This window comes from Poeciliopsis prolifica, unplaced genomic scaffold, assembly GCF_027474105.1.
Source record: "Poeciliopsis prolifica strain line A6 unplaced genomic scaffold, Auburn_PproV2 SCAFFOLD006, whole genome shotgun sequence".
Classification (NCBI taxonomy): Eukaryota; Metazoa; Chordata; class Actinopteri; order Cyprinodontiformes; family Poeciliidae; genus Poeciliopsis; species Poeciliopsis prolifica.
In genome coordinates this window covers 10,320,443-10,345,561 of record NW_026562381.1, presented here as the reverse complement: position 1 = coordinate 10,345,561, position 25,119 = coordinate 10,320,443, and the positions used below count along the sequence as shown (strand labels likewise).

General features: G+C 38.8%; 1 protein-coding gene across 6 annotated transcripts in view; it reads right to left on the bottom strand.

Annotated features, from left to right (window-relative positions):
* LOC129360700 (protein diaphanous homolog 2-like) overlaps positions 1–25,119 on the bottom strand; it is a 431,171-nt gene that overhangs the window by 58,418 nt on the left and 347,634 nt on the right. For all 6 annotated transcript variants that reach the window (XM_055031060.1, XM_055031065.1, XM_055031064.1 and 3 more), the window contains 2 exons: positions 20,897–21,032; positions 6–98 (listed from right to left, as the gene is read on the bottom strand). In XM_055031060.1, the coding sequence (XP_054887035.1) occupies positions 6–98; positions 20,897–21,032 (229 nt within the window). The remainder of the gene's footprint in view (positions 1–5; positions 99–20,896; positions 21,033–25,119) is intronic.

Here is a 25,119-nt window from a genome sequence, read left to right as displayed (position 1 = left end):
CCTACCATTTCGTGGTGCCCGTTTTCGCCGATCACGGAAAGCTGCTCCAGACTGCAGAGCTTCCATTAGACTGTCCATCACGCCAGTTTCATCCCCTTCTGCAAGAGGACAGAAGAAGAGAAAAAACATGTTTGAATTGAAAAACATAATGCAGCCTTTACATTTGCAGATAATCACAAATACACTTGTGTGACTTGTTTATATGACTCAGATTTAACCTTTTGGCCTAAAAGTAACAAACTATTTATCCCAGGGAACTAACAGCCTGAAAACATCATAAATCATTGTAAAAACATGGTGGTGGCAGCATCATTCTGCGGGGATTCTTAGCAGGAGAGCTGGTTAAATACAGACAGAGCCAATTAGAGCAAATTCTTGAGGACCACTTGTTACGAACCCAAAAGTGCAGCTTGGCTGAAATTCCCATCATACAAAAAAGATGCAGATGACTCAGGCCTCTAAAGGTCAACCTCCAAAGGTCAACCAACTTGGTGGTAAAATGTGACCTAATTTTGACCTAACAGTAACACTATAAAAAAAACAGACATCTGTGCAACCAAACGTTTGAGGAGAAAAAGTCTCAGACTCTAAAAAACTCCATATAGTTTAACAACAGACGCATTATTGAAGTCTAAACCAATCAGGGATAGTGAAAGGCAGCTGTTCCTATATGCTTGATGCAAGCCAGGGTAGTTAGGTTAAAAGAATGGAAGTAGCGCAAATGAGGAGTGAAAATGAAAAGAACAACTGACTTTACAAACCATGATTTTGCTTCAATTTTAATTCCATAGTAAATAGAACCACACACATAGAAAGACATAAGGAAAAGCACAATTTGACCCACCAATTTATGAAGCTTGTTTATATAGAGAAAGATTGATCCATATAGCAATAATCTCGTTGAGAGTGGAATAACAGTTTCAAGACCAAAACAATGGAAAACAATGACACAAATTGGGGTCATTTTGTTGTTGACCCCAAATTATGTATTTCTTTTAAAATATTTTTTTTAAACAAAATCAACAACTTTTGTCTCATTAAAACACTTTTTTTTTTTTTGAGAAGTGAACTTAAACGTTTTAAATAAAAGCATATTAATGTGTTAGAATAGTTCAGACTTTCCTCTGTTTTTCTAAGGTTTACAAACTGATGTTCACAGATTCCCTCATCTAATCTGATTGAGTTTGGATGGAGAAGAACATTTCGCTGGAGCTACAGCAAAATGTGGAAATGCGCACCACACTTTTCAGATTTTTATCTTTAAACCATGTATCATTTTTCTTCTGCAATATCATAATATGTAATCTATCACAAAACACCCATTACTGTCTGTGGCTGAACCTAGGCAAAATGTGAAAAGTTCAAGGACTGTAAATAATTTTGCAACCATTTTCAGAGCAGCTACTTGAGTCTTGATGGACAGGGCCATCACTCAGTTCGGTTCGTCTGGTTTTTAGTAAACAGCTGTGGTGGAGTAAAACACACTTAGCTTAGGTTAGAGTTTAGCAGAGAGGGGTCTCAGGATAAAAGCATCCAGTGATGGTCATTGACAGATATTCTTTCTGTGGCTAGTGCAGGGGGAGCTAAGTGCTCTTTACAAAGATTTAGTGTGGAGCCGCTCAATACCGAGGCTTTCTATCATTGTTCAGTCAATGACACTGGGACTGGGCTCCGAAAAACACTCCCCCTGTCCACCATTTCATCTGTCCTGTGGATCCATGAAACCAGAGAAGTGAAGGCAGTCAGCATTAGAGAATTTCAAGAGCTGCAAGGCCAACGGCAGGACGAGATGCGGCCATACTGCGTGCATGAAGCTCCGCTACGCAGCTCAAAAATAAGCTTAGGCTTCATATCTGGGTCATTTATCTTTGCGCCCACATACTAATGAGCTAGAGGGGCAACCTTTTCATCATTCTGGTCTAGAATAGACATTATTTTAAAACTAGGATCATTAGGGTGAGTTATTGTGGACCTGGAGACTTGGCAATCAATTCTTTTGCATGTATGAGTAAACTGGCTCTTTCTGCAAGGTTTTACCATTGTTTTTTGCAACGTGCTTATTGCTGGAGGGAAAATTTTGTGGAGAAAAATTCTACATTCAGACTCAGCACTTTTACAGGAGTAATCAACCTTTTTTATTTGCGTGTGTGCTCAGTGATACAAGAGTCAGGCAATGGTAGTCAATTAAAATATAGGCATTTCCCAGTGGTGCAACTCTTTTTTTTCATTTATTTTTTACAAACAAATGTATATTGGCAATAAAACACAACTTGGTAAAGCATGCACTTCCATTGCAGGACGCAGCAATGAAAACACAAATTGAATTTGTCAAAAAATTAGCCGATTACATAACGCAAATAAAGGATTTTTTAAAACAAAAGCACAGTTTTGCTTTGGTCTTCCTAATTTGTTTGCTTATCAAGCACTTTGATCGTAAAAGAAGGTATTGATACTTTTGACACTGTGAGCAATTCCACAGCCTTGCACGAAAGTGAAATAAGCACTGATACGGACACTGATTTCCAAATAAAAACCAAAACTTTCATCCCAAATAAAGACTATGGACCACTGAGTAACAGGTCAGTCTTCTGTCTCCTTACTGACTAAACAATCCAAAATTTGGTTTTTCAGTAGGTGTAACTCCAAATCATTAGAAATATAGGCATAAAATATATTGCTGTTTTTAATATATATTTATCATTTTTTTTTTTTTAATTTAAATTTGTTATAATAATTGTCTTATTGATTATTTTATATTAATGCAGCAGCAGTACAACTACTGTATCCATCGGACTGAACGGTCTTCAAAACAATTTGGCTTTTTGATTAAGTTTTTTTTTTTTTTTTATGAAGAGATGTGGCTACATTACAAAATTCCTAAATCTTATATTTTTGTCTAGTTTTTAGTGCATATATCTTTGTACATCTGAAATAAGACAAAACTTACAAGTAACTTTTCAGCAAGTTACAGGAGTTTATTGTAAGTGAATAATTCCTTAATATTGATATATATATATTTTTTTAAGTACTCATTCTACTAGCAAATAATTTCTATTTTAACTATACATTTTTCTCAAAGTGAAACAATCTGCCAGTGAAAGTTGTACTTGGTAAGATTTTGTGTTTTTGCTGTTTTTTCAGTCGGACCGCTTCAGAAGCCAATTCCATAAGTTTATTTACAAATTATTCTTAGACTCACATATGGGTAAAATATTTTACAGCAGCCGTACAGCTCCTTAAAAGAGGGATTTAATTAAAAATATGTGCACAGTTTGTGATGTCATCATAGAAGTTCAGAAGGGTTTGATTTTATCTTAAATAAATGCAGATTTCCAACAAAATAGCAAAACAAATAGAATGACTTGATCTAAAGGCAACAAACTGTATATAATATGATTTTATAAATGGTAGCTGGTCGCTTTAATGAAATTACACAATTTTTTTATTACTGTTGAAAGTAACATCTGCAGATGTTGCTTCTTTCTCCAGCTACAAACCACCCAACCTGCAATCACTCTCAGAAGTAAAAAAAGACAGTACAACTAAGAATAGAAACATGTCTTATGCAAATTTTAAAAAAGCAACTCTTAAGACGCCCTCACTAATTTTACTCTCTATCTCATTTCCTCCCTTTCTTCCTCAAGTCCTTCCCAAGGGCTACTTTGAAATCAAAGAAGCCGTGTGCTGTGCTTAAAAGCAATCCCGATTAAATCAAGCTTAATTAGACCAGCTTTATCTGAACAAAACCAGAGCCGAGTAAAGTAGTGCTTATCTCAAATTGCAGCACTACACCTCAAATAGAGAGCGCGTTGGTTCAAAAAAACCGAGGAGAGCACAGGGTTCGCCTCCTGTGGACTTGAGGAACAATATGGCGAATGCTTTGCACTTCTAGAACTATATCGGCTCCCAAGATCTTCAGCAGCTTGTCTGTATGTAGGCTAACAACGACAGATTCCGTGTTTGACAGAAGGCGGAACCTGTTAACGCCAGGTAAACATTCATCTCCAACAACTGTGCTACAAGAAACTTCTTGACAGCTCCTTCTTCACGTAGACCCCAACATCACAGGGGGCGCCTGACACTTTGATCAATTTGTCCTACTTCCAGCTTAACTTCAGCACAATTCATCATTCGTAATGGCCGGGACTTTGGAGCCCTGCTAGACTGAGGTTCAGGGGGAAGAAAGTCTGCAGACAAGAAGAGCCAAAATGACTAAAATTGGAAGCTCACTCCCTGGTTACATCTCTGATCTCAATTAACTATTCTCCCAAGTTGTCCAAAGCTTAAACTCAAGAAACTCACAAATGAGCTTCCAGAAGGTAAGAGCACACTCTGACACAGTAGTGTCTTTACAGATTATTGATGAAATATACACAGACAAAGAATTTATTCAGTGTGTATGGAAATAAAACTCAGTACTATTTGAGAACACTTATTCTGATAATCCTCAACTCAAGCTTTCCTAATTGCTTATTGCACCATGCCTACTTCAGCTGACATTTCTACTTTGTTCAAGCAATTTGCTCGTCTTATTTTGAGCTGGTAAACCTAAGACAAACAGTTGTCTCCCTCTTATTATCGGCTGCGCTACATTGCAAGATGAGGAATTACAGAAAAGCTAACCTTTTATACCTAGAGATCTTTCTCAAGAGGAGAGATTCCTCTCTGCTCACAGGAAATTGCTTTCTAAATGGGTTAAGATGGGCTAAGACCCAGGACATTGACAAACCCTTCCGGTGATGAAACACCTCGGCGGGGACCCGACGCCAGCAGGCCCGAGGTCGTTTAATGATCTTAATAAAGCTTGTGGAAATGTGGAAGACGGTTAATTTCTTAAACACTTAAACCTTTAATAGGAGAAATAAAACTCTAGGAAGCTTTACTGCTCTCAACGGTTCCATATCGTTCCCCGATGATCCTTTCACTTCCTTCCCATCCCGTACCTGGATGTCTGGTACCTTGACCGACAGCCTGCATGGAAAGCAACTGTGAGCCCGAGAGACTGGCTCACTGCAGCATATTTACAAGCAATACCATCACATTTTCTAATTAGGAGCTGTAACAAGAGCAATGTGCTCTCAGCTGGATTGCTATAAAAACTTCACACATCAGATTAGTTTTTCTAAAAAAAAAAAAAAAAAAACTAGCTGCAAACTTAGAAAGAAAAAAAAAAGAAGCAACTGTGATGTACCACCAATCCCAGGAGCGGAGCACTAAGTCAAACCTCGACAGCAGCAAAGGAGGGGAAAGGAAGGGATATGAAAAGAATAAGCACAGGCGCTTTAAGTGTCACCATCAGGGAAGAAAACTGTAAAGAAGAAAATGAGGCAGGAGGAAGAATGCAGGGGGAGGTTGGCACACACAGGGCAGAATGGGGAGGAAAGCGCGTTTGCTGGAATGGGTTATTGGGAGGGAATAGTGAGGCAAGACAAGGCACAAGGTCGTAAAACATCTTCCTGCATACTTGAAGGCCCCAGCTCTGTGACATTTAATTATTTCTAAAACATACTCTGCAGCATGCAATCCACAGACACACATACCTAGAGCTGGAGTTAGACCTGCCATGTATTAAAAGTAATACCAGTCCATGTTATATATTGAAAAATGCTGGATCCACTTTATAAACTAAATGTTACAGAGCGGATTTCTCGGCTGACATTTTCACACTCAGTAGATAGATACCTAACGGAGGGGGAGATGAGAACATATAACACCTCACAATATTTGAACCTTTTCCACTTTTTGTCACGATGCAATCACTGGAATCTGTGTGATATGTGCATACATATTCTGAGTCAATACGTAGAAGAACCACACTGTACTAAAATTAGAGCTGCCAGTCTTTTGGGGGAGCGTCTCTGCCACCCTTTGCAGATCTCGACACTGAAATGTTGCCTGTTTTTCTTGGCAAAATAGCGCAAACTGAATGGAGAGCATCTGTACACAGCAATTTTTCCTAATCTTGCCAACAAACAACAATTCAAGTTGGGACTTTGGTTGCAATCACCATGTGTCAGAGTGGAGTCTGTTTGTTTGGGGTGACTGGGAGTGATAATGATTTTGAACTCATCTGATCAGAGTGGCTTTTTTCTCCATGTTTGCTGAGTTCCCCTACATGTTTTATGAAAAAAAGAAACTTTTATACCCTTCTTTCACCAAAGGCTTCCTCATAAAAGCCAGATTTGTTGAGTCCAAAACTAATACCATATTTTCCGGAATATAAGTCACAGTTTTTTTCAGTTTGGCCGGGGGTGCAACTTCTACTCCGGAACGACTTATGTGTGGAAATTAACACATCATTATATCATATCACGTTATTTTCACACTAAACCACAAGAGGGCACAGCGTTGTTTACAAGCTACATTGAGGATTAAGATTTCATTGTGTTTAGTGATTTGGAGAGACAGGGTTGGTTTGGTAAACTTGTTAGCATGTTATTTATGCTATAGTTATCTGAATAACTCTTAATATGTTACGCTAACTTACAAAGCACATTCTCAGGTCGTTGTCATGTAACTTTTAGCATATCGTACAATTATTAAGGCTGTTGTTGCCTCTTTTCTATTTTTATTGCCTTTCAAGATGACATGTCTGTTCTTATCAAATAAATTTCCCTCAAAAATGCGATTTATACTCCGGTGTGACTTATATAAATTTTTTTCTTCTTTATTATGCATTTTATGGCTGGTGCAACTTATACTTTGCAGCGATTTATAGTCCGGAAAATACGGTAGTTATTTCAATAGATTCTTCCACATGAGCTGTGGATCTCTGCATCTCCTCCTTGGTTACTTATCTCCTTATTGCTGTCTAAGCCTGTCCTGTGAGTTTAGGTGAACGACTGTGTTTTCCAAACTCTATTCTGCAGATGATGGACTTAACACTTTTCATGGGATCAGAATAAAAGAAGTTGAGTACATTTTGTTTGCTTTTTTTCTTTCTTTCTTTTTTTTTTTTTTTTACATAAAATACCAATAAATACAAAGCATAATTGAACCTTGTTTCTTTTACCATGACAGTCAATTTAAAAAAATTGTCAATCATTCAAAATTGTCATAAAAATCCCCTCTACAAAACTTTAATATTAGAAAATGAAATGCAAAAACTGCACCTCTAAGAAATACTGAAATACATAAATAAACTCTGGGAATGTTGGCCACTCTTAAACACCAGAAAGCATTCCTCTGATTAAGTGTCAACAAAGCCTGTTCATAACTTCAATTTGCTATTTGGCACATTCTGCTTGTTTTGCTGTTGAAAACCATTTGTTCGATAAACGAGAGCTCAATTTCTGATGGTTCACATTCAGCCATTGTGGTTCACAAAGAAAAAAAAAGACAAATTCTCCTAAAAATGCTGCTTTCTAATACAACAGCAAACTCTCATCCTGCAGCTTAGGCCCATTATGGTAGTGAAAACTTTCAAGGATTTATTCCAAAAGTATTGAAACCACTTGAATTTTTTTATGTTTTGTTGCGTTACAACAAACGTTTTGTGCTGGAACACAAAGCAGTGCCTAAGTCAAGATCAAGACAAATGATGCTCTTGAAATTTGTTTTACCAGTAAAAATAAAAAAAATAGAACATGCTGTGTACATGCAGTCAAACCTTTTACTAATTTACCAGCTGTTATTTGAAGATCTAGAAGTTTAGTTGGAGAGTATTAGTCCACAAACAGGATCATCAATGATGAGGAGGCATTTACTCCTCTAATTTAGAACATAGTTACAACACTGTTACATTGTTTAAATAAAGACAAATAAAACACATTCTCTGGAGTTTTCCACAAGCCTTGCAAGTGAAGATGAAAGGGTCAGATGAGATCAAAATTTTCTTTTAGGCCTAGATGCAGAATGAAGAAACATGGAAGAGGCAGCATCATGCTATGGGAATGCCTTTCTTCAGCAAGAACTTTGTAGTGAACATGGATGGAGCAAGAATAACGAGGTTGAGGCTCAACTTCCCGAAACATAAAGCCAGAGCTAAAACAGTTTCAGTAAGGAATCTGCAACATTTACAATCCAGAGAGCAAAGATCACGTAAAATGAGTTAATGTCATCATTTTAAGTGGCTACTTAAAATGATCATTTAAATTCTCAGTAGATTTTGAGGAACATTTACTGCAAGAAATGTGCTGTTATTCTTGAAAAAACACTATTTTGTTCACATTTTTTGGGGTTTTAAGATACAGAAGAGCATAAAACTTTCACAAAAACAGGATGAATACATTTTTTGAGTGGAAGAAAATATATTAAAAACACAGATTTCAACCTAATGACAAGAAAATAAATTGCAATCATGTTACTGGTACTTTTAGTGGCATTTTGTTGTGGAAATTTTAAGCAATTATTCCCTGAGAAATACTTCTAAAACCTCTGTTTGTTCTGATATTTATATGTACAAATATTGGTCTATTATTTCCACCCATGCTATAAAGTGCCACAGGTTCTGGTTTAAGTCAATTTATTGATAGTTATTGATGCATTAAATCCAAATAAAGTACAATGAAGTTGATGATGTAAAGTGAAGGATACAAAAAGAAATTTACAGGCTATAAATGATAACTGTAAAAACGCTTTTTGAGACAGCTGCAGTTTCCTAGCGAATGGAGTCGGTGGTTTTTCCTCCTAATCCAAATCAAAACCCAACATATGAGCAGATTACGCATTACTTTCCACAAGCAAATTCTGGAGTCTAATTTGCTCTGTAATGAGATCTAATGAAAGCTTACTGGCCTTGCGCTTGATAAATTAAAGACAGTGTGAGAGAGTAACACAGTGAGATCTTAACCTCACCCCACTTCAACTTTATGACTCCAGTGGAGAGGATGAGGAAGAAAGGGAGCAACAGAGAGGAGAGGAAAGAGTTTTTTTCTTCTTCTTCTTCTTCTTCTTGCTGCAGATTGTTTTTGAACACATTTGAGCCCATCTGTTCCCCCACAGACAGTCACCTGTGCAATTAACCTGGACCATTAGCCGTGAAACAAAGGCCTCGGCGGAAGGAGGGGGTAGTTGCTTTATGGCCAGGTGGAGAGGCAGGCATCTACACTTTCTTTTAATCTCAGCCCCTTTCCCCACTCTCGCTCCCATGCACCTGGCTCTGTGTTATTTCCACACCTGAATTCAGCCATCAAGATGTGCACACAGCCACCTGCATTACTTTACAGCCTCCGCTCTGCTTCCTGTTCTCTAACTGTCGAGCTTTGAGCGCCGACATCCTCCACTCACCCTCCTCCCGTGATGTCCCACCAGCTCCAAAGACCAGGGCAAAAAGACACCATTACTGCCACAGAGAGCACAGACAACACAAGCTCCCCAAGAACAGCAGTCATGCACCTGTTAGACATCCTTCCCTTGTTTTTCCCTTTCCATCTTCTTTCACAATCTCCCTGCTGTCCAACCAACCGATCTCGGCAAAAGCTTTGACATGATGACCCGAGAAACTTTGGCGAGACTTCAGGCTGTAATTTGAAGTAGTTTGTGTGTATGGGAGCGCACAGGCAGCGGATCGTGTCAAATAAAGCAGCAGGGGAAGGGTAGGATGGCAAATAAAAATGGCGAACTTGATGAGCAAACCCACTCATGTCCTCCCTAACTCGATTATGAATGCTTGCGCTGCACTCCATCCTAGGAGGAATGGCAGCGCGGTTACTACTTTATTCCCTGTTTGGCGCCAGGGTCAGGGGGAGAAAAAAGATAAGGAAGATGTGGTGAGTGGAAAGAATGTCATGAAATTGCCAAAGATGCCTGGGAGGCAGGAGGGTTACTACAGGAGGGCAAGGGGGGCAACTGCCCCCCCCTGCAGTAGAGCTTCGCCACACCTCTCCCCTTCTACACACATTATGTTCTTATAATCAGACTTATAAAAACTAAACTTTGTTTGTCTAGAAGCCTCTTGTAGCCTTCAAATTAAATATTAACTCAGTAAAAAAATACATAATTATTGTTTTAATTATAATTCCAAACACAGTGGGTGCAATGAACCTCCAGGGTCAAACTGACAGAGGTTTTGGGTAAATAGCCCAAAAAATTAACTCGAGTAAAAGTAGCAACACTTTGACATATTTTTACTCAAGTAAAAATTAGCTGTCCAAGAAGTTAAATGTTAGAAAAAGAATTAAATGTTAAAAAGAAATTGCTCAAGTAATAAATAACTGTTCAATCAATCAATATTTAGAAATAATGTCAGACTGATTAAAGTAGAAATATTTTGGTATAATTAAAATTTAAAAAATCATATGAATAAATATCATCACAAAATAAGTGAGAAAAGATAGTACATATAAGACTTCAAATTTTTTTTTTCTTTTTTGTGGGTGTTATATTTGTTTTAGTAGCAAATGTGGGGGGTTTTCACATATTTCCCCAAAGAGATCCAGCTTTGCAACCCTGCTCTTACCACTCCCTTGCTCCTCCCATGTAAAAGTTTCTAGATATGTCACTTCTTTTAGGTAAAATGTGTGTAATTTCAGGACATTTTACCTCCTGAAATAAAGGGGAGTGCTGATTCTGGGTGGGTCCGGTCATCTCACAGAAGAAAGGCGAAATGTCCTGACTTTGGAGAGACTGAAGGGAAAAAAAAACGTGCAGCCAAGTTGGATGTCAACGAGGGAGAGATGAAAGTGGATTAGCCGCGGCGGCGATTTGCATTCTGTGGTGGAGCAAAAGCCCCAGCGATGCCCCGAATAGCTGGATGCATGAATAAGTAAACAAACAAAAACAAAAATAAACCCTCCATCTGGATGGATGCTGCCAGGCCCCAAGTGTGAAACAGTAGGGAGGGAAGGGTGGAAAACGAGAAGAGGAGGGGAAAGAACGATACTTGCAACACAGTCGTCGTCACGCTCTTCCCTCCGCTATCATTTACAGCTCCTGCCTTAAGGTCTGTGCAGCTACCATACTGCTATCACCATCCATCCACAGCTCTGGGCTAGTTTGCCCAGTAACAGTACCGGCACACAAGGGAAAGCTCCAACCCAGCACTGACAGATGTTAAGTTGACACACTTTCCCAACGCCACATGGGGTCACAATGCCAGGGTGCCAGGAGGGTCACAGGAAGCTGTCATTGCAGCAGAGAGGGCCACTAGTACCTCTTTTCTATAGGCAAAGTACAGCTAAATTTAGCTCCAATATGGAGGGCCCTGACCTATATTCATTTTCTCCGACCCAGCAAGACCTTCGCTTTAATGGTGTCTCTTTTTATCCAAGCTTTTGTAAAGTGATTGAGCTCTTACATTCTCGTCAGGGCGGAAGCAGAAAGCGGCATTTTTAAAAAGACTCTTTGTGTTGAGCTTTTAGCACCACTCAAATGTGTGCGTTTCAGATACAGTTTTGTTTTTTATCAACTTCAATAACTTCTAGAGGTGCTCGTTTTTGACCTTTTCCTTATTATGCCGTGAAATACTGACTAAATGCATCTTCTTTAATTCACATTGAAATAATATACTGTACATTTGGAGCCATCAGAGGGGTTTAACTTTTACTGTAACACTGATATCTGCTGCAGCATCTCTCCCTAATGCAACCGCAGGGAGCTCCTTAATCCCACACCTTTAATTGCTCTAATGTAATCCTCATCCTTCCTCCTGCTGCTTTGCATCAAATGCTAATAAATGCAAACTACTAAATGATTTTTATGGCAGCAAAAAACTACAGCAAAGGCAGCTTTTTCATACTTTAGTTACAGGTAGGGCAGGATCTGTATACAGATGTAGATTATATAAAGTCTTCACTGTCATGAAGGTTTAATTGGATTTTATTTGAGCAAATCTTTTTAAAAATCATTTTTACATACAAGTACTTGTCCGTTCATGGTCAAAATAATAAATATTTGCTTGAATATATCCAGATAGCCCCAGTAATACCGAGTTAAATGTCAATTTGGAAGTTGCACCTTGACTGCAGCTTTTGATAATCTCCACTGAGCTGCGAGATATTTGCCTTCTCTCTTTTGGCAGTATTGGCATTTGCTTGGTTTTCAGGCAACGCCGTTGTATTGTTTTCCATGTCCATGCTAATTATAGGTGAAATTGGATAATTTCACCTGTAATTTGTCACTTTGCATTAGAAGTTCTATCTTCTAATGCATCCTCACCACTAACAACAAAACAGCCCACAGCATGATGCTGTTACCACCATACTTGAAAGATAGCACACTAGATCTGAGCCTCATTTTGACTCTTTCAGAAATTTGTTTTGTTATTGTTGACATATAGCTGTCTTTGTCCATTTAATCTGTATCAGAGGATTTAATAGTGAAGTTGAGATTGTAATCTGGAATGGCTATCACATAATTTCAGTGAATTAAAAAAAATTGACGTTTCACAAACAGACCGAACAGATGTAATAATAAACGTCATCTAAGAAATTCCTAATTTCTTGGCCTTTAAACAGCTTTTCCTATAATTCTGTAAAATTCATCTTGTCAGAGTTTGAAGGGATTAACTTTAGAACAAGGCTTCCTTTCCTGGTCAGGATCTTGTTCATCTATATTGATGTAAAACTGATTTTAGCTGTACACCTTGCCAAAGAGATGGCAAAGCTTAATAACATCTACTTGTGTGCTTTCAAACAAATCCATGTGATGCCAGCCCAAAGTAACTAGCAGGTGGAGTCAACCATGACCACCAGTGGGGTGTTGGGAGGCCTAAAGGCACCAGCTTTTAAAACATGTAGTTGAGTATACCTACATTTCAACATGCAAGTATGTAAAATATTTACCTTATATTGATGAGATAAATTGAAACTTGTGCATCTAATTCTTCAGTGTATTGAACTTGCATGTTTTGTAATAACCCTTTCTTGAACTAGCCTAAAATTAACTAAATAAATTCCTTTAAGTGTGTGAACTTTTGACAAAAAACTGTGCATGAATTAAGACTATCCTGGCTCTCACAGAGCTCCATTTTTAAACAGTGGCACGTTCAAGATCGCATCTGAACTAAACCCCACATGGGCTGTTTGCCTCAGCGTAAGGCGGCCCTGTCTGGGGAAGCTAAATGGATTTGACAATGGGATTTGATGGTCTTTGTAGTGAGGGTAATTAGGTTTGATTGACTGTAAAGTGACTGGTAGGGTCCAGATCTGGGAGGGGAAATGATCAGACACTTGAACCACCCACAAATTAATGAGATTCAACTGTGCCTGTGCTTATTGCGCTAAGGAGGAAAAGAACAGTCGACAGAGTGATGAGAGAGAGGAAGGAAGGAGGAAGCATGAGAGTGTTGTGTGAAATAGAGAGATCTATGGAGAAAGAGACAAAATAAAAGCAACAGAGACATCCGAAACCTGTCTCCCTACCTGAACTTAGAAGGGTGAAACTTTAAGATGCTAAGTATTATGTTTTTAATGCCAGACATTCTTGGGAAAAAAAAGGCTGCTTCACATGTCGACAGTAGTTTGCTGAGAATAATACATGCCTGGACAGCAGTGGATGACATTTTTTTTTACTCTGCCAATTTTTGTTTTAGAGAGAATACAGTATATTTACTCTGTTTGTGGAACTTGTTTTTGAATAAATCTAATTTTCTACATGTCTCAGTTCACGCTGCCTGGTCTTGTGGGACTAAGCTGAGATGCAGTCGCCTAGAAGCTCTGTGCCGTCATTGCCTTCGGGCAGATACCGATTCTTTCTGGAGATAGAGCACAATCTAATATGCTGTTATTTATTACGACGAGTGCATGACGGCAGATAATCCAGGCGCCCTTGTTCCCGTCTTTTAAGGTAATTATGGAGTTCAACAATCCATACGAAGCAGTTGCAAAGAATAGCTTGTACTACTTGCACTCCAAATTGAGGGCAAAGAAAAAGTGGCTTGCTAAAAGTTTGGTGCCACACTGAATTGGCATCAATATGCATTTGAAGTAAAAGATGCTTGTTCTTGTGTGCAACTTATGGAATAAACGACTCTACCTTGTAAAATTATTAATAAAAAACTGAACTTTGAGCTTTAATGTAACAGTCCAATACAAAGTTGAGCATAATTGAAATGATTATGCGCAACTCATTAAATGAAAAACGATTAATGCCCCTTTTACTGCTTCACCTCTGAATAAAACAATACAACCAACTGCCTTAAAAGTCACTTTACTAGTAAATATAGTCAATACATCTACAAAGAAATTCTTCCCTCAAGTCTTTTTATTCGATTATTTTCAGAATATCTTCTCAGTTCCCAGTGATGGAAAGTGAATTAACCATCACCTGCTGTTAGATGACTTTAATTTGCACTGGATTTATTTTTTGTTTATTTGATTGGGGACACAATTTAGTATACAAAATACTAAACTAATACTTAGCTAATTTGCATTGCATATAACCAGCTACAATTTATTTAGTGGTATCAGAGTAAAGAAGGATTTTAGAATAAAGCAATGTAAAAAATGAAGAGGTTTGTTTACTTTTCCAAGACAGTGCGTCTAATCAATGCATGGAAAACCACAATTCCTGGAAGTAGAAATTACACATGGGGGAATAAACATGCAGCAAATAGAAGAGCACTGAAGAATATATATCACCATTACATTGTTGAAAGGTCTGCCCTTGTTTTTTTACATTCTATATCAAATACGAAGGTCGGCTTCAGCTATAATATCCGCTTCAACTTTTCAAGCTAAGTTGAGGTAAAGCGAGAAGCTCAACATTTTTTTATCTGCTTGTGTGTCTGACCTTCACGTCTCTAAAGCTATCTTCCCCTGTAATATTATTTGCAACGTCTGCCGAGCTGTGGGGACACTATGCAAACTTGGAGAGGCAACCTGTCCACCCTGCCGTGGCATGTCAGCTCTTGTCTATGATCACCTGGCTGGCATGGCTGCTATGCAGGTATGTGCTGGCCTACTGGCAGCTGTCAGTGTCACACAGAGCCATCAATCTACAGCTCCAGCACTGTCGGTCCTGACAGGGCTCTGCCAGCCACGAGCAGTCAGCCGGCTGCACAGAAATATGTCACTTTAGTTTAGCATGCAACAATAATGGAAACATAAATTAAAAAATGTTTTCCTTGCTTAAAAATACACAAGAAGGGGAAGAAAAAGAAGATGGAGCCAACTTTGAGAGAGAACACTGAGATGTGGACAGACTATCAGGTATGAAGTCAAAACGTGAACTGAATGTCTACATGTAGCCGTTTCTGAACATTTTAAGTTTTTTTTATGAGGTCTGAAAAATTACACAATGTTTGGAATTTATTCATATTTTCAAGTTTGGATGCATGTGGGGAAAAAACAACATGGAAAATATTCATCCTCAGGACCTTTGAGCACATTCTATATGCATTTTTAAATTTATTTTCAACTTTGTCAGGCCATCTTTTGTCTGTCCATTCATTCTACTGTTTATCCAACCTACCAACCATCCATAAACCCAGCCAAAAATAATCCAAAGCTAATTAAAAGTGTTTTTCAACATGTCTGACATTAAAGAGTCACAAATTCAACTCTTCTCTCTTTGACATCCAGCTTGTGTAGTTGGATGTAAACTTCTACGGAAATAAAAAACATAAGGAATGCAAACCTTGCAGTCTGCTGTCAAGGCCTAACCTAACTAACCTCACCGACTTATTTTTCCCTCATATTTATAAAATATAAGCTTCTCCCTGAGAAGCCCACTTTTTTATTTGTGTAAACATACACCATTTGATCCACAGCGAGTGAAAGTTTGACAAGAAGGATGCATAAATAGAAGCTGCAGGCCCATCATTGTCAACATGCCAACTGCTCTCTGCAGAGAATCATACAGACACGGAGACCTCATTTTAGCAGGCCTTGCTGAGAAGGAAGAATGCCTAAAAAACTTAGCAGCTCAAAAAAACACACACACTGAGCTTTGGAAGAGGAAAGGAGGACACACATTTCTGCGATAAAAATCAACTGTGGCGACGCTATCTCGAGCTGAACTCTATGTCCATTATTACCAGCACTATCAGCACATTAATTCATTCACCTTTAGACTTTATGATTTGTAAGTGCAAATATAGATTTTAAGTTGTTCATTCCAGATGGTGAATGAACAAAGATAACAATATAAAGATAATAATCTTGTACGTTCTATATTGTGTGACTATGTTGGAACATATGTCTCATGCCAAAACACATTTATCATAAACTGTATTCTGTTAAAGTAAAGCAATGTATGGATTTGCATTTTTCTGGTGTCTGCAAGCTGTTGCAGTGGATTGAGGCAGCTGGGTGGCCTTCCATCCATTCAGCAAAAAAAATGATGCAATGAAGACAGAATAAAAAAGATAAGTGCATGTTTAGAGCTTTTGTATGTTTAAGGTTTTAGTGAAACAGCTGAGGATGCTTAGGGGGTTAAAAAAAAAAGTCAACTGTGTAATGTTTTCCCTCTGAAAATCTTCTTTCCCGCTTTTTTACACTTTGTCACATGACAACCACAAAAGTCCATGTATTTTATAGGAACATAACACAAGAAATTACTTTTCACTCAAATCAACAAGTCTGGCAAAAATAAAAATTAATGTTTGAAGAAGCCAAATGGCTCATGGTAACCCAATAAAATATCCACAAATCAAGTGAGAAAATCAACAACTTTTAGTCTTGTATTTAAAAAAAATAATAATAATTTTATGGAAAAATTGAGGAAGGTGCTCCGGTCAAATAAAAACATCTTTTTGACCCTAACTGTGGGAGAAAACTGGCTACACATCACAGTAAGCACACTGTCCTAATAAAAAAAAGATGTTTGAGATACTTCAGCAGAAAGGAGCTGAATACAAGAAGAAAACCTACAAGTTGCGGGGTTAAAGTTCATCTTTAAGCAGGGCGACGACCTTTCACACACAGACACAATCTAAATAAAATTGTTTACCTTTGCCACCTGCAGCTCTTTAAAGCTAAAACTAGATAAAAATGATAAACTTATGTCTTTAAATATGGCAGTTTTAGTAGTCTTCCTGGTACCTGGCTGAAGCATAATGGTCAACTGGCATCTATTTATTTCCTTAGTTTTTTTTTTGTTGTCGTTCATATGTGCTTTATGCCAGACCACATTGTGCTCAAAAAGAGTGCAGGCTTTCCGGGTCTTTTCAGAGCTTAGTGAATTTGACTGGGAATACGCAGATGACATGCGGGTTCAGACACTCGCCCCAGACGGGGGGGCTGACCCTGGTGATGCCAGCCATGCTGGCGACCAGAGGGGCCTGCTTCTCTTCACTCTGATGCCTTTAGAGAAGGAAAGTTCAAGTCCTCCACCAGGCTGCAGCTCTGTGCAGAGCCCAGCTTCCTGCTGCTGACATTGTTTCATTTTATTTCCTTGCAGTAAAAATATCCTGCTCTTAGCCTGTAATAGACACAGGCATTAGCTTGAGTTCATATTCTGCAGAGCTCAACAGTCACTTCCACTGATCTAAAGTGGTTCTGTAAATGTTGAACAGCTGGTCAGTTCAAGAGAATCCACTTAGACCAAATTAAAACAAATTGAGTGACTGAGTAATGATTTTATAAGATATTTCATACATTAAGATTTCAAATACTTAACTGAGAGGAGTGTTTAGTGATACACTTCTCTTATCTATCTGTCACTTTGTTGGAAAAGTGATACAAAGAGAGGACTTCATTTCAAGTTTTTTTTTTTTTTTTAATATATATCACCACTTTCCTAAAAGCGTTTATCTGCTCCCCCTCTCCTCTTTCCTCCATCCTGGTGCCATCATGGCAAAAAGCTAAATGAATTAAACTCTCATTAAAAATGCATTTCATTGTTAATCATTTGCGAGGAAAGAGGATTAGGTTGCAATTTGTGAAATGACATAAAATCTATCCCTTCTCAAAAATAGACTCTTGAAATTGCTTTAAACAAAATACTATTATCCATCAAGCAGTCCTTTAAGCCACAAAATGAGCAAACCAGTAAATCCCTAAAATAGATAAGACACTGACCTGTGCTTAATTCTCATAACACAATAGGCATATGTTTACCCCATCTGCTCAGCTTATGCATCCAAAAACACAGCAAACATAGCGGGTCCTACTCAATTTCTATCAGTCTGATGTCTAAGAGCAGGTGTCTAAACTATCTATTTCAGGATTTCATTTAGCCTTTTAACCCCCAGAATTTAAAATTAATGTCAAAAATGCTCAGCCATGATTAATTAATGGTGAAAGGAATTACACGAGTCTCTTTGTGTTACTCACTTTTGTGTTTTCCCAAACCATCATGGAAAACAAGAGTGATGCTCTGCATGAAATATTGATAGAAAAATCACCTCAAATAACAAACTCTTCGAATATGTGAAGCACATGTAGAATTTTAGAGCAGGCAGGGAGACAAGAGCCGAGAGTCTCAAGCCAAGGCTGTCAAACAGGGAGGAGAGGAGGCGCAGAGAAGAAAGATGCGCAACAAGAAAACATTAAATTTCCTGCTACATATTTTCAAACCAAACAGCTTAAAAGGAAACTGAGACGCAGGGCACGAGCGCAAACCACCGAGCTGCTTTCACCTCCACCCTTCTTCTGGCTGGAGCTTACATTCCCATTCATCAGACGCATTAACGGAGCCCTGCATACCTTTGTCCTTCCTTAGATTGCTTTCCACAAAGAAAAACAACTGAAGGAACAGAAAAAATGTCAAGGTTTAAAAAAAATAAAATAATGCAGGTAACGACCTTGACAGAGGAAAAGCTGGGAGCGCTGTGCACACCTTGCATTAGGAAAGTAGATATTCCATATTTTCAAGTTCACCATTATTAAGATAGACCAGTACCCTCTGTTGGTGCACAACACAATCCCTGAAATGTCTGAGGCTGCAGGCAAGGTACAGTTTAGATTTTTGTCCTGGGTAGGGTGGGACTGAAATTATTTGCTTGATAATAGGGTCTGTTTGGACTTCTGTGATTCATTTAGTAAGCCTACAATACAGTCAGCGCAGAGAAGGCCAAACAAGACTAAGGCATAAATAGCTTAGCCTGTTTGGTAAGATGGAAAAAAGTTTATTAAACTGCCACAAGCACAACTAAATGTGTACAAGGCCCCACACTGATCAATCAATCCCTATCAATCACACAGCCCAGATGATTTGCACTTTACTCACTCTGTGGTAACAACAAGACGCAGGGTGAGTGTATCCAAAAACTTACACTGATAATAATTTCTCGTATATCTCAACCCAGAATTAGTCTAAAGATGCACTCTGTTCACAACCAGGTCGCTGCATCTCATTTAATTTTTCATATCTTTCCCCGCACTGATATTTTGGTATTTTCAAGGTAAAGGATATGTGATTAATTAACATTGGAAAAGCTAATTTTTCCTCCTTGTTGCGATGTTATTGCATCTCATAAACCTGGTCTCATAAATCTGAGGGTTAGTACATCTAGGAGAGCCACTTTTCACGTCTTCCAAACAAAAGGAAACTGAAGGCGTGAGGACAAACAAATAAATTGAACACACTTCCACTTGTTTCTGGTTGGAGCTTAAATTCTATACTCCTCAGACACATTAACAGAGCGCTGCTTTTGTTAAATTGCCTTCCGCATTAGAAATAAGTAAAAATACATTAAATTATTCTAGGTTCATAAAAAAAAAACATCCAGGTAAGAACCTTGACAGCAGAAAAGCTGGTCATGCCGAGTGCATCTTGGATAAGAAAGCCAGTTTTCCATAATTTTCCAAGGTCACCGTCATCGAGACAGTCCAGTAATCTAGGTGTCGGTGCGCAGCACAATCCCCCACTATCTCGGAGGCTGCAGGCAACGCTGCCCATGTCATCCTCATGTTTTATTCATTCTGAATGTCATATTATGGCATTCAGAAACCAAGATCAAAATCTGCTCTGGCAGAAATATTTAATATCGCACCACTTCTCCATCCTTCTCCATCTGGTTTGCCAGACACAGAGAGAGAGGGGGCAGACAGCCTCCTTCAGCTCAGCCATGTTGGATTATTGAAAGTAGAGCTTTCAAAGAGGTCTCTGCTCAGGGAACAAAAAAAAAAAAAAAAAAAAAGTGAGAGAAGAACTGTAGCATGCATCAATTATCTTGGAGAGTCTGTGGCGTGCTGGAGACCGTCTTGTCATATTTCCCAATGAGGTTGGACGATGGAGAGGTCCTTGGCTAGCACTGACATTTAGAAACTACTGTGGAAATCCCACTCTGTTAGTCAAAAAATATGAATAAATAATGGACAAAAGAGTGCACTGACTGCCTGTAAGGCCTCCCAGGCTTGAAATTCCTTCAGTGTCATTGCTTTAACTAGACACAAGCATCAGCCGCTGTCACTGTATTTTTTCCTCCACGTGCAAAACAATAGCAGCTCACACTGATCAATACACGACACGCTGCCGTTGCTGCAGGACAGAGGAGTCATTACAGCCTTTCTGGAAACTGTTATGCTATTGTTTTTCCTTATATTGCTTCCATGTAATGAATGGTAAACTACCAGAGCCATAATGATCATGTTGAGATTGCCATCTACACAGCAATCTTCGGTTTAGTCGATAAAGCGGGCCTTAATTTCCTATCTTTACATGCAGCCCGTATTTTCCAGCATGTGTCTCTGTAAGCAAACAACATATTTGAGTTTATTTGTGACTTCTTTCCAATAGCTGGAAGCATGACTGAATAAAATGTGCTCAATTTTTAGATGCAGCAGGGGGAGAATGTTTTTTGTCTACAGAATGTGGACAAGTAGAAAATACCAATTCTAGCATAACCTCTCTTTTATCTGGAAGCGCTGACTGAGCTATGGAAGCACTGTAAACATGAGAGTTGAAAATAAACTGAAATAAAGGACTCCCTCCCCCTGCTTCTCTACATTAGTATCAGCGGCTGAGTTCAAATCTGTGTGCAGCAAATTTCCATGAAACCCTCTCTCCACCCTTGTGCTTCTTGTCCCCTGAACTCCCCGTCTCGGCAGCAGCATGGAGAGAAGCAGCGTACCTTTGTTCATGTCAATCAGCTGCTTCTTCTTCTGCTGACGCTCCTGCTTCTCTCGCTCAGCTTTCTCCTTCGCCAGCTTGGCTCTCTTGATCTTCTCCTCCATCTCCCTCTTCTTGTGGTTCTCCTTCATGGCTTCCTGATGAGGCACACACACACACACACACACACACACACACAGAAACAGATAAAATCAGAATGTTGCTCTGCCACCTTCACTCTTTTATCATCTTCTACACTGTATAGTGTACAGGAGCAGCAGAATGCCATCAGCAAATTCTTATTCAGTAACTGGCTTGATAGAGATAAGCGTCTTGAATAAACAATGCATCTGTTGCTGTGTATAGGCCTTTTTTTTATTATAAGCCTATCTATCAGTGAGGTTTCAGTACATGATTTCAGTCCCACAGCTGATTTAATGCCAAACCTACATAAATGAGGACATTCACACATAACCAGTGCTTTCAAAAAGTATTCATAGCCTTTGGATTTGATGCATTTTATCACATAACACAAATTATTTCATAGATATCTCATGTGATATATATGAACAAAAAATCCCTATTTAACAAGTCAACAAGTCATCAAGTTTTCATGAAAGAATGTTGCTTGACTTTTTTACTATTTTAGCAATATAGCTATGGCTGTAGTTTAATAAATTTGCCAGCAAAAGTTCCACAACTTTTCTTTTAATAATAGTAAAAAGTGCCACTGAACATAATACAGACACAGAGCATCAAAAACCTTGGCACTCTCAAGAATTAGTTAACATATAGGCATACTGCATAAAGTAGGCAGTAAACACTAGGCAGCATGCTACTCAAAAAGCTATTGGCATGTCCATGTGCATCATTCATTTTTCTTGACGCTAATAGGCAGTACACCGAGCCCAGAGATAAATCAAAAAACAGGTATAAACTTGATAATTATGCTCATTCAATTTGTCAATAACATAAAATCCAATTAAAATACATTGGATTTTGTGGCTCTAATGTGACAAAAATGAAAAGGTTCAAATTGAATGCTTTTTCAAATCTCTGCACATCATAATGCAGGCATAATTCTTCAGACAACACTGGAAAGACATTTAATTGAGAAAGCAACATGTGGCAGTCGTGTAGAGAGCCCAACATTCAGAAAGCATCCATCTACTCCGCGGTCACCAGCTGTAATGCCAGAAAGGAACCCAAGATAGAGATAATAAACCGTATGTCTTCAGCACTGTACAAATCTGTCAGTTTGTTCTGCTGCAAGGAGAGAATAAGATGCAACTGTATGACCTTTGGAGACAACAAAATGCTGTTGCATGCTACGCCTGTGGTGCAGTAAAGGTTCCATGTGTGGGAGGTCATACTTCATGTTTGTAAATCCATACGATTATGTGCGCTAAGGTTGGAGTCCATTTACATCTTTATGCTTCAGCTCATCTGTGGTGTTCCCCCTGCCGTATGCATCCATGTGGGCAGCTTTAAGCGAAGGCATAACCCTCTCTGAGCAGTGATATAATATGTGGCGACAGCAGGCCCCCCATCCACTGCCCCTGTGGTCCTGATGAGTGCGCCGTGTTGGCAGCTAAGACAGAGGGATTATGGGGATTGCGGGAAAGGAACAAGGAAAGAGCGGCTCATCATGCCAGTCAATAGCAGGGCTTTTCTACATGTCCAAGGACACGGGCCCTCGTTGTCACCGCCTCCTTGATGGATGACAAGGGCAGCGATGGCAGCAGAGACAGAGAGAGAAGAGCGAGGTAGTGTGATTGTGATGAAAAAAATATGAAGTTTAAATCCTGGAAATAAACAAAACGATAGTGAAGAAAGAGAACGTATTAATATTATGTGTGTTATGAAACTGTGATTACTTGTCTCAAACTTCTGCAAGTCAGCAATGTCTCTCATATCAATTTGTATTTAATCACCACATCAAGGCTGTGTAAATTAGACCACTGCCCCCTACACAGGATATTGATTGCATCCACTCTACCGCTGCTTTCAACAGCATGAGAGTTGAGCAACAAAACGTTTACCTTCCATATTTTCTCCAAATGATGAGCAGCTCTGACAGCCAACCACCAACAGGGTTCAGCTCATTTCCAAATGAACGTTGCTGGAGTGCTTCAGGATAAAATCGGGGTAGAAATTATGTAGATTACGTACATAAGTCCTGTCGGCGAAACGTATTCTAAACAATTTATTCTGACTGTAAACATGATTACGGTACATAATTTAGCAGCTCTAATCAAACAACACCTCTAATTATCAAAGCTCTGCATCTGTGGCTTATTTTGTGTCCCTTTTCCAGTTCTCTGTGACAGATTGAAATTTCCTTCGGGCAAACATTGATTGTATCGCGCCCAATTTTCCTGACAGCTCCATTTATTATAGGAGGACGTCCGAGATTAAAATATTCTAATGAAATTTGACTTGATAAATAAATTGGTTGATTTGACATCTTGCATATCTGCTCAGAAATTTCTCAATGGACTGTCTTAATGTCCAGTTAGTTCTCTAATGCATTCTGGACTAAACCAAACCATCCGATGTGATTTTAAGAGAAAACAAGAAAGGTTTTTTTCTTTGGTATTTGTATTTTGTTGTTTGTCCCTTTGAGAATCTGTTGTGCCACAGAAAACAGAGCATGCATGTAGAAAATGGTTCCTCTGGTGAGATCAGAAAAAAATATTGAACTCTGATTGAGATGCATAGCTTTGTTGGTGCAAATAAAACTGACACAGTATGACACCGAGGGTATTAAACTCCAGTCCAGAAACTCATAGTTGTGTCCTTAGTTCAACAAACTTGATTCAAATGGAGACAAATATATCAACAGTCAAGTTTGACTAAATTGTGCTCTTGATTTTAATATGGGGCAACTGTAGCTGTGTGGGTAGAGTAGTCATCTTGCAATTGTAAGGTTTTGCCTCCCTTTTTCCAGTCACAGTCTATTTTAGCACATGCAGAACTTACATTTTATACACACCTTGTGACCTGAAAACCTGGACATGTGTGAGTGAAAGCTACAATACATATGACTGCATCCAGCAAAAATGTATTTCCAAGTCCTTCTAGTTTTTAGAAAAAAATATTTATGCATGCATCATTATCAAATATTGGCTATGTAAATTTAAAAAGACGAGAAATGTTAAATTGTGTTCCATTTGGCATTCAGCTGTGAGTAATGCTGTCCAAATACTAACATGGCACTTCTTTACTAAGGCCATGATGCCCAGACTGGCTCTGTTGTCTTTATAATTTCTAAAATGTGTGTATTGTTCCTCCTTGACCTGTGCAACACAACACGTCTCCCGCAGCATGGTTCCCTTCCCATGCAAATGAGTTTGCCGGTCCAGTGAGGGCGTAATAAGTATTTCCAACTGCTCGGTTGCACCAATGATCTCACACAGAGAGGGTGCCATCACTATATCCCATTTGAATTTTACAAACACTACAACGCCTGGGCTTTAAGCAGCAAATGTGTTTATTAGCCATCTGCTGCACCGTGTGCCAGGATGTGGGGGAGAAATGGTTTCAAGAAGTTATAGGTTACAGACTGGGAGGCTTCTGCTGCTGTATACATGTACTCACATATTGACGGGTGACCTCCAAAGTCGCTGTACAGTAAGTAAATATATCACATAAACACGATGCTGAATCAGCCGAGTCTGAAAGCAGCGATCACCTCTTATATAATAAGGATTATATCAAATAAGGTGAAAATGGCACCGACAAATATTAAAAACCTTCTCAGAAATGTTCTATCCTGTTACTCTATGGATCCACTCTGAGTGATTTGGTCATACTAGAAAGTCACTTCATTAACAAGGAAAACTGTTGGCTCATCCCAGCCCATCTGCTGTGCTTTGATAACTCATTAATGAAAAAGAAAAACTCCCCATCCTTATGCTCCTGGTCAGGATTACATATAACACTCCCTGCTATTGCATTTCACCCATACTCTGTTTCAAAGTATGGCAGTAGCATTAAATTAATTGTTGAACTCTTCAAATACTGGCTCAAATGATATTTTATTGGGCTCAGAAAAAAAAAAGGAAGAAAAAAACTAGGTGGGGGTGAGGGAGAGACAGAGAATGAAAAATAAAATAGAGTTAATGGATTCTCTTATCAGTTACATTCAGTTCTGTGAGAACTGTCTGTCAATGCGTTTGCTCAAATGCCTTATGTCGGTCGGGTGCATTAAGCTTCCGCTTTTTAGTAAAAGCAATTTAGGGT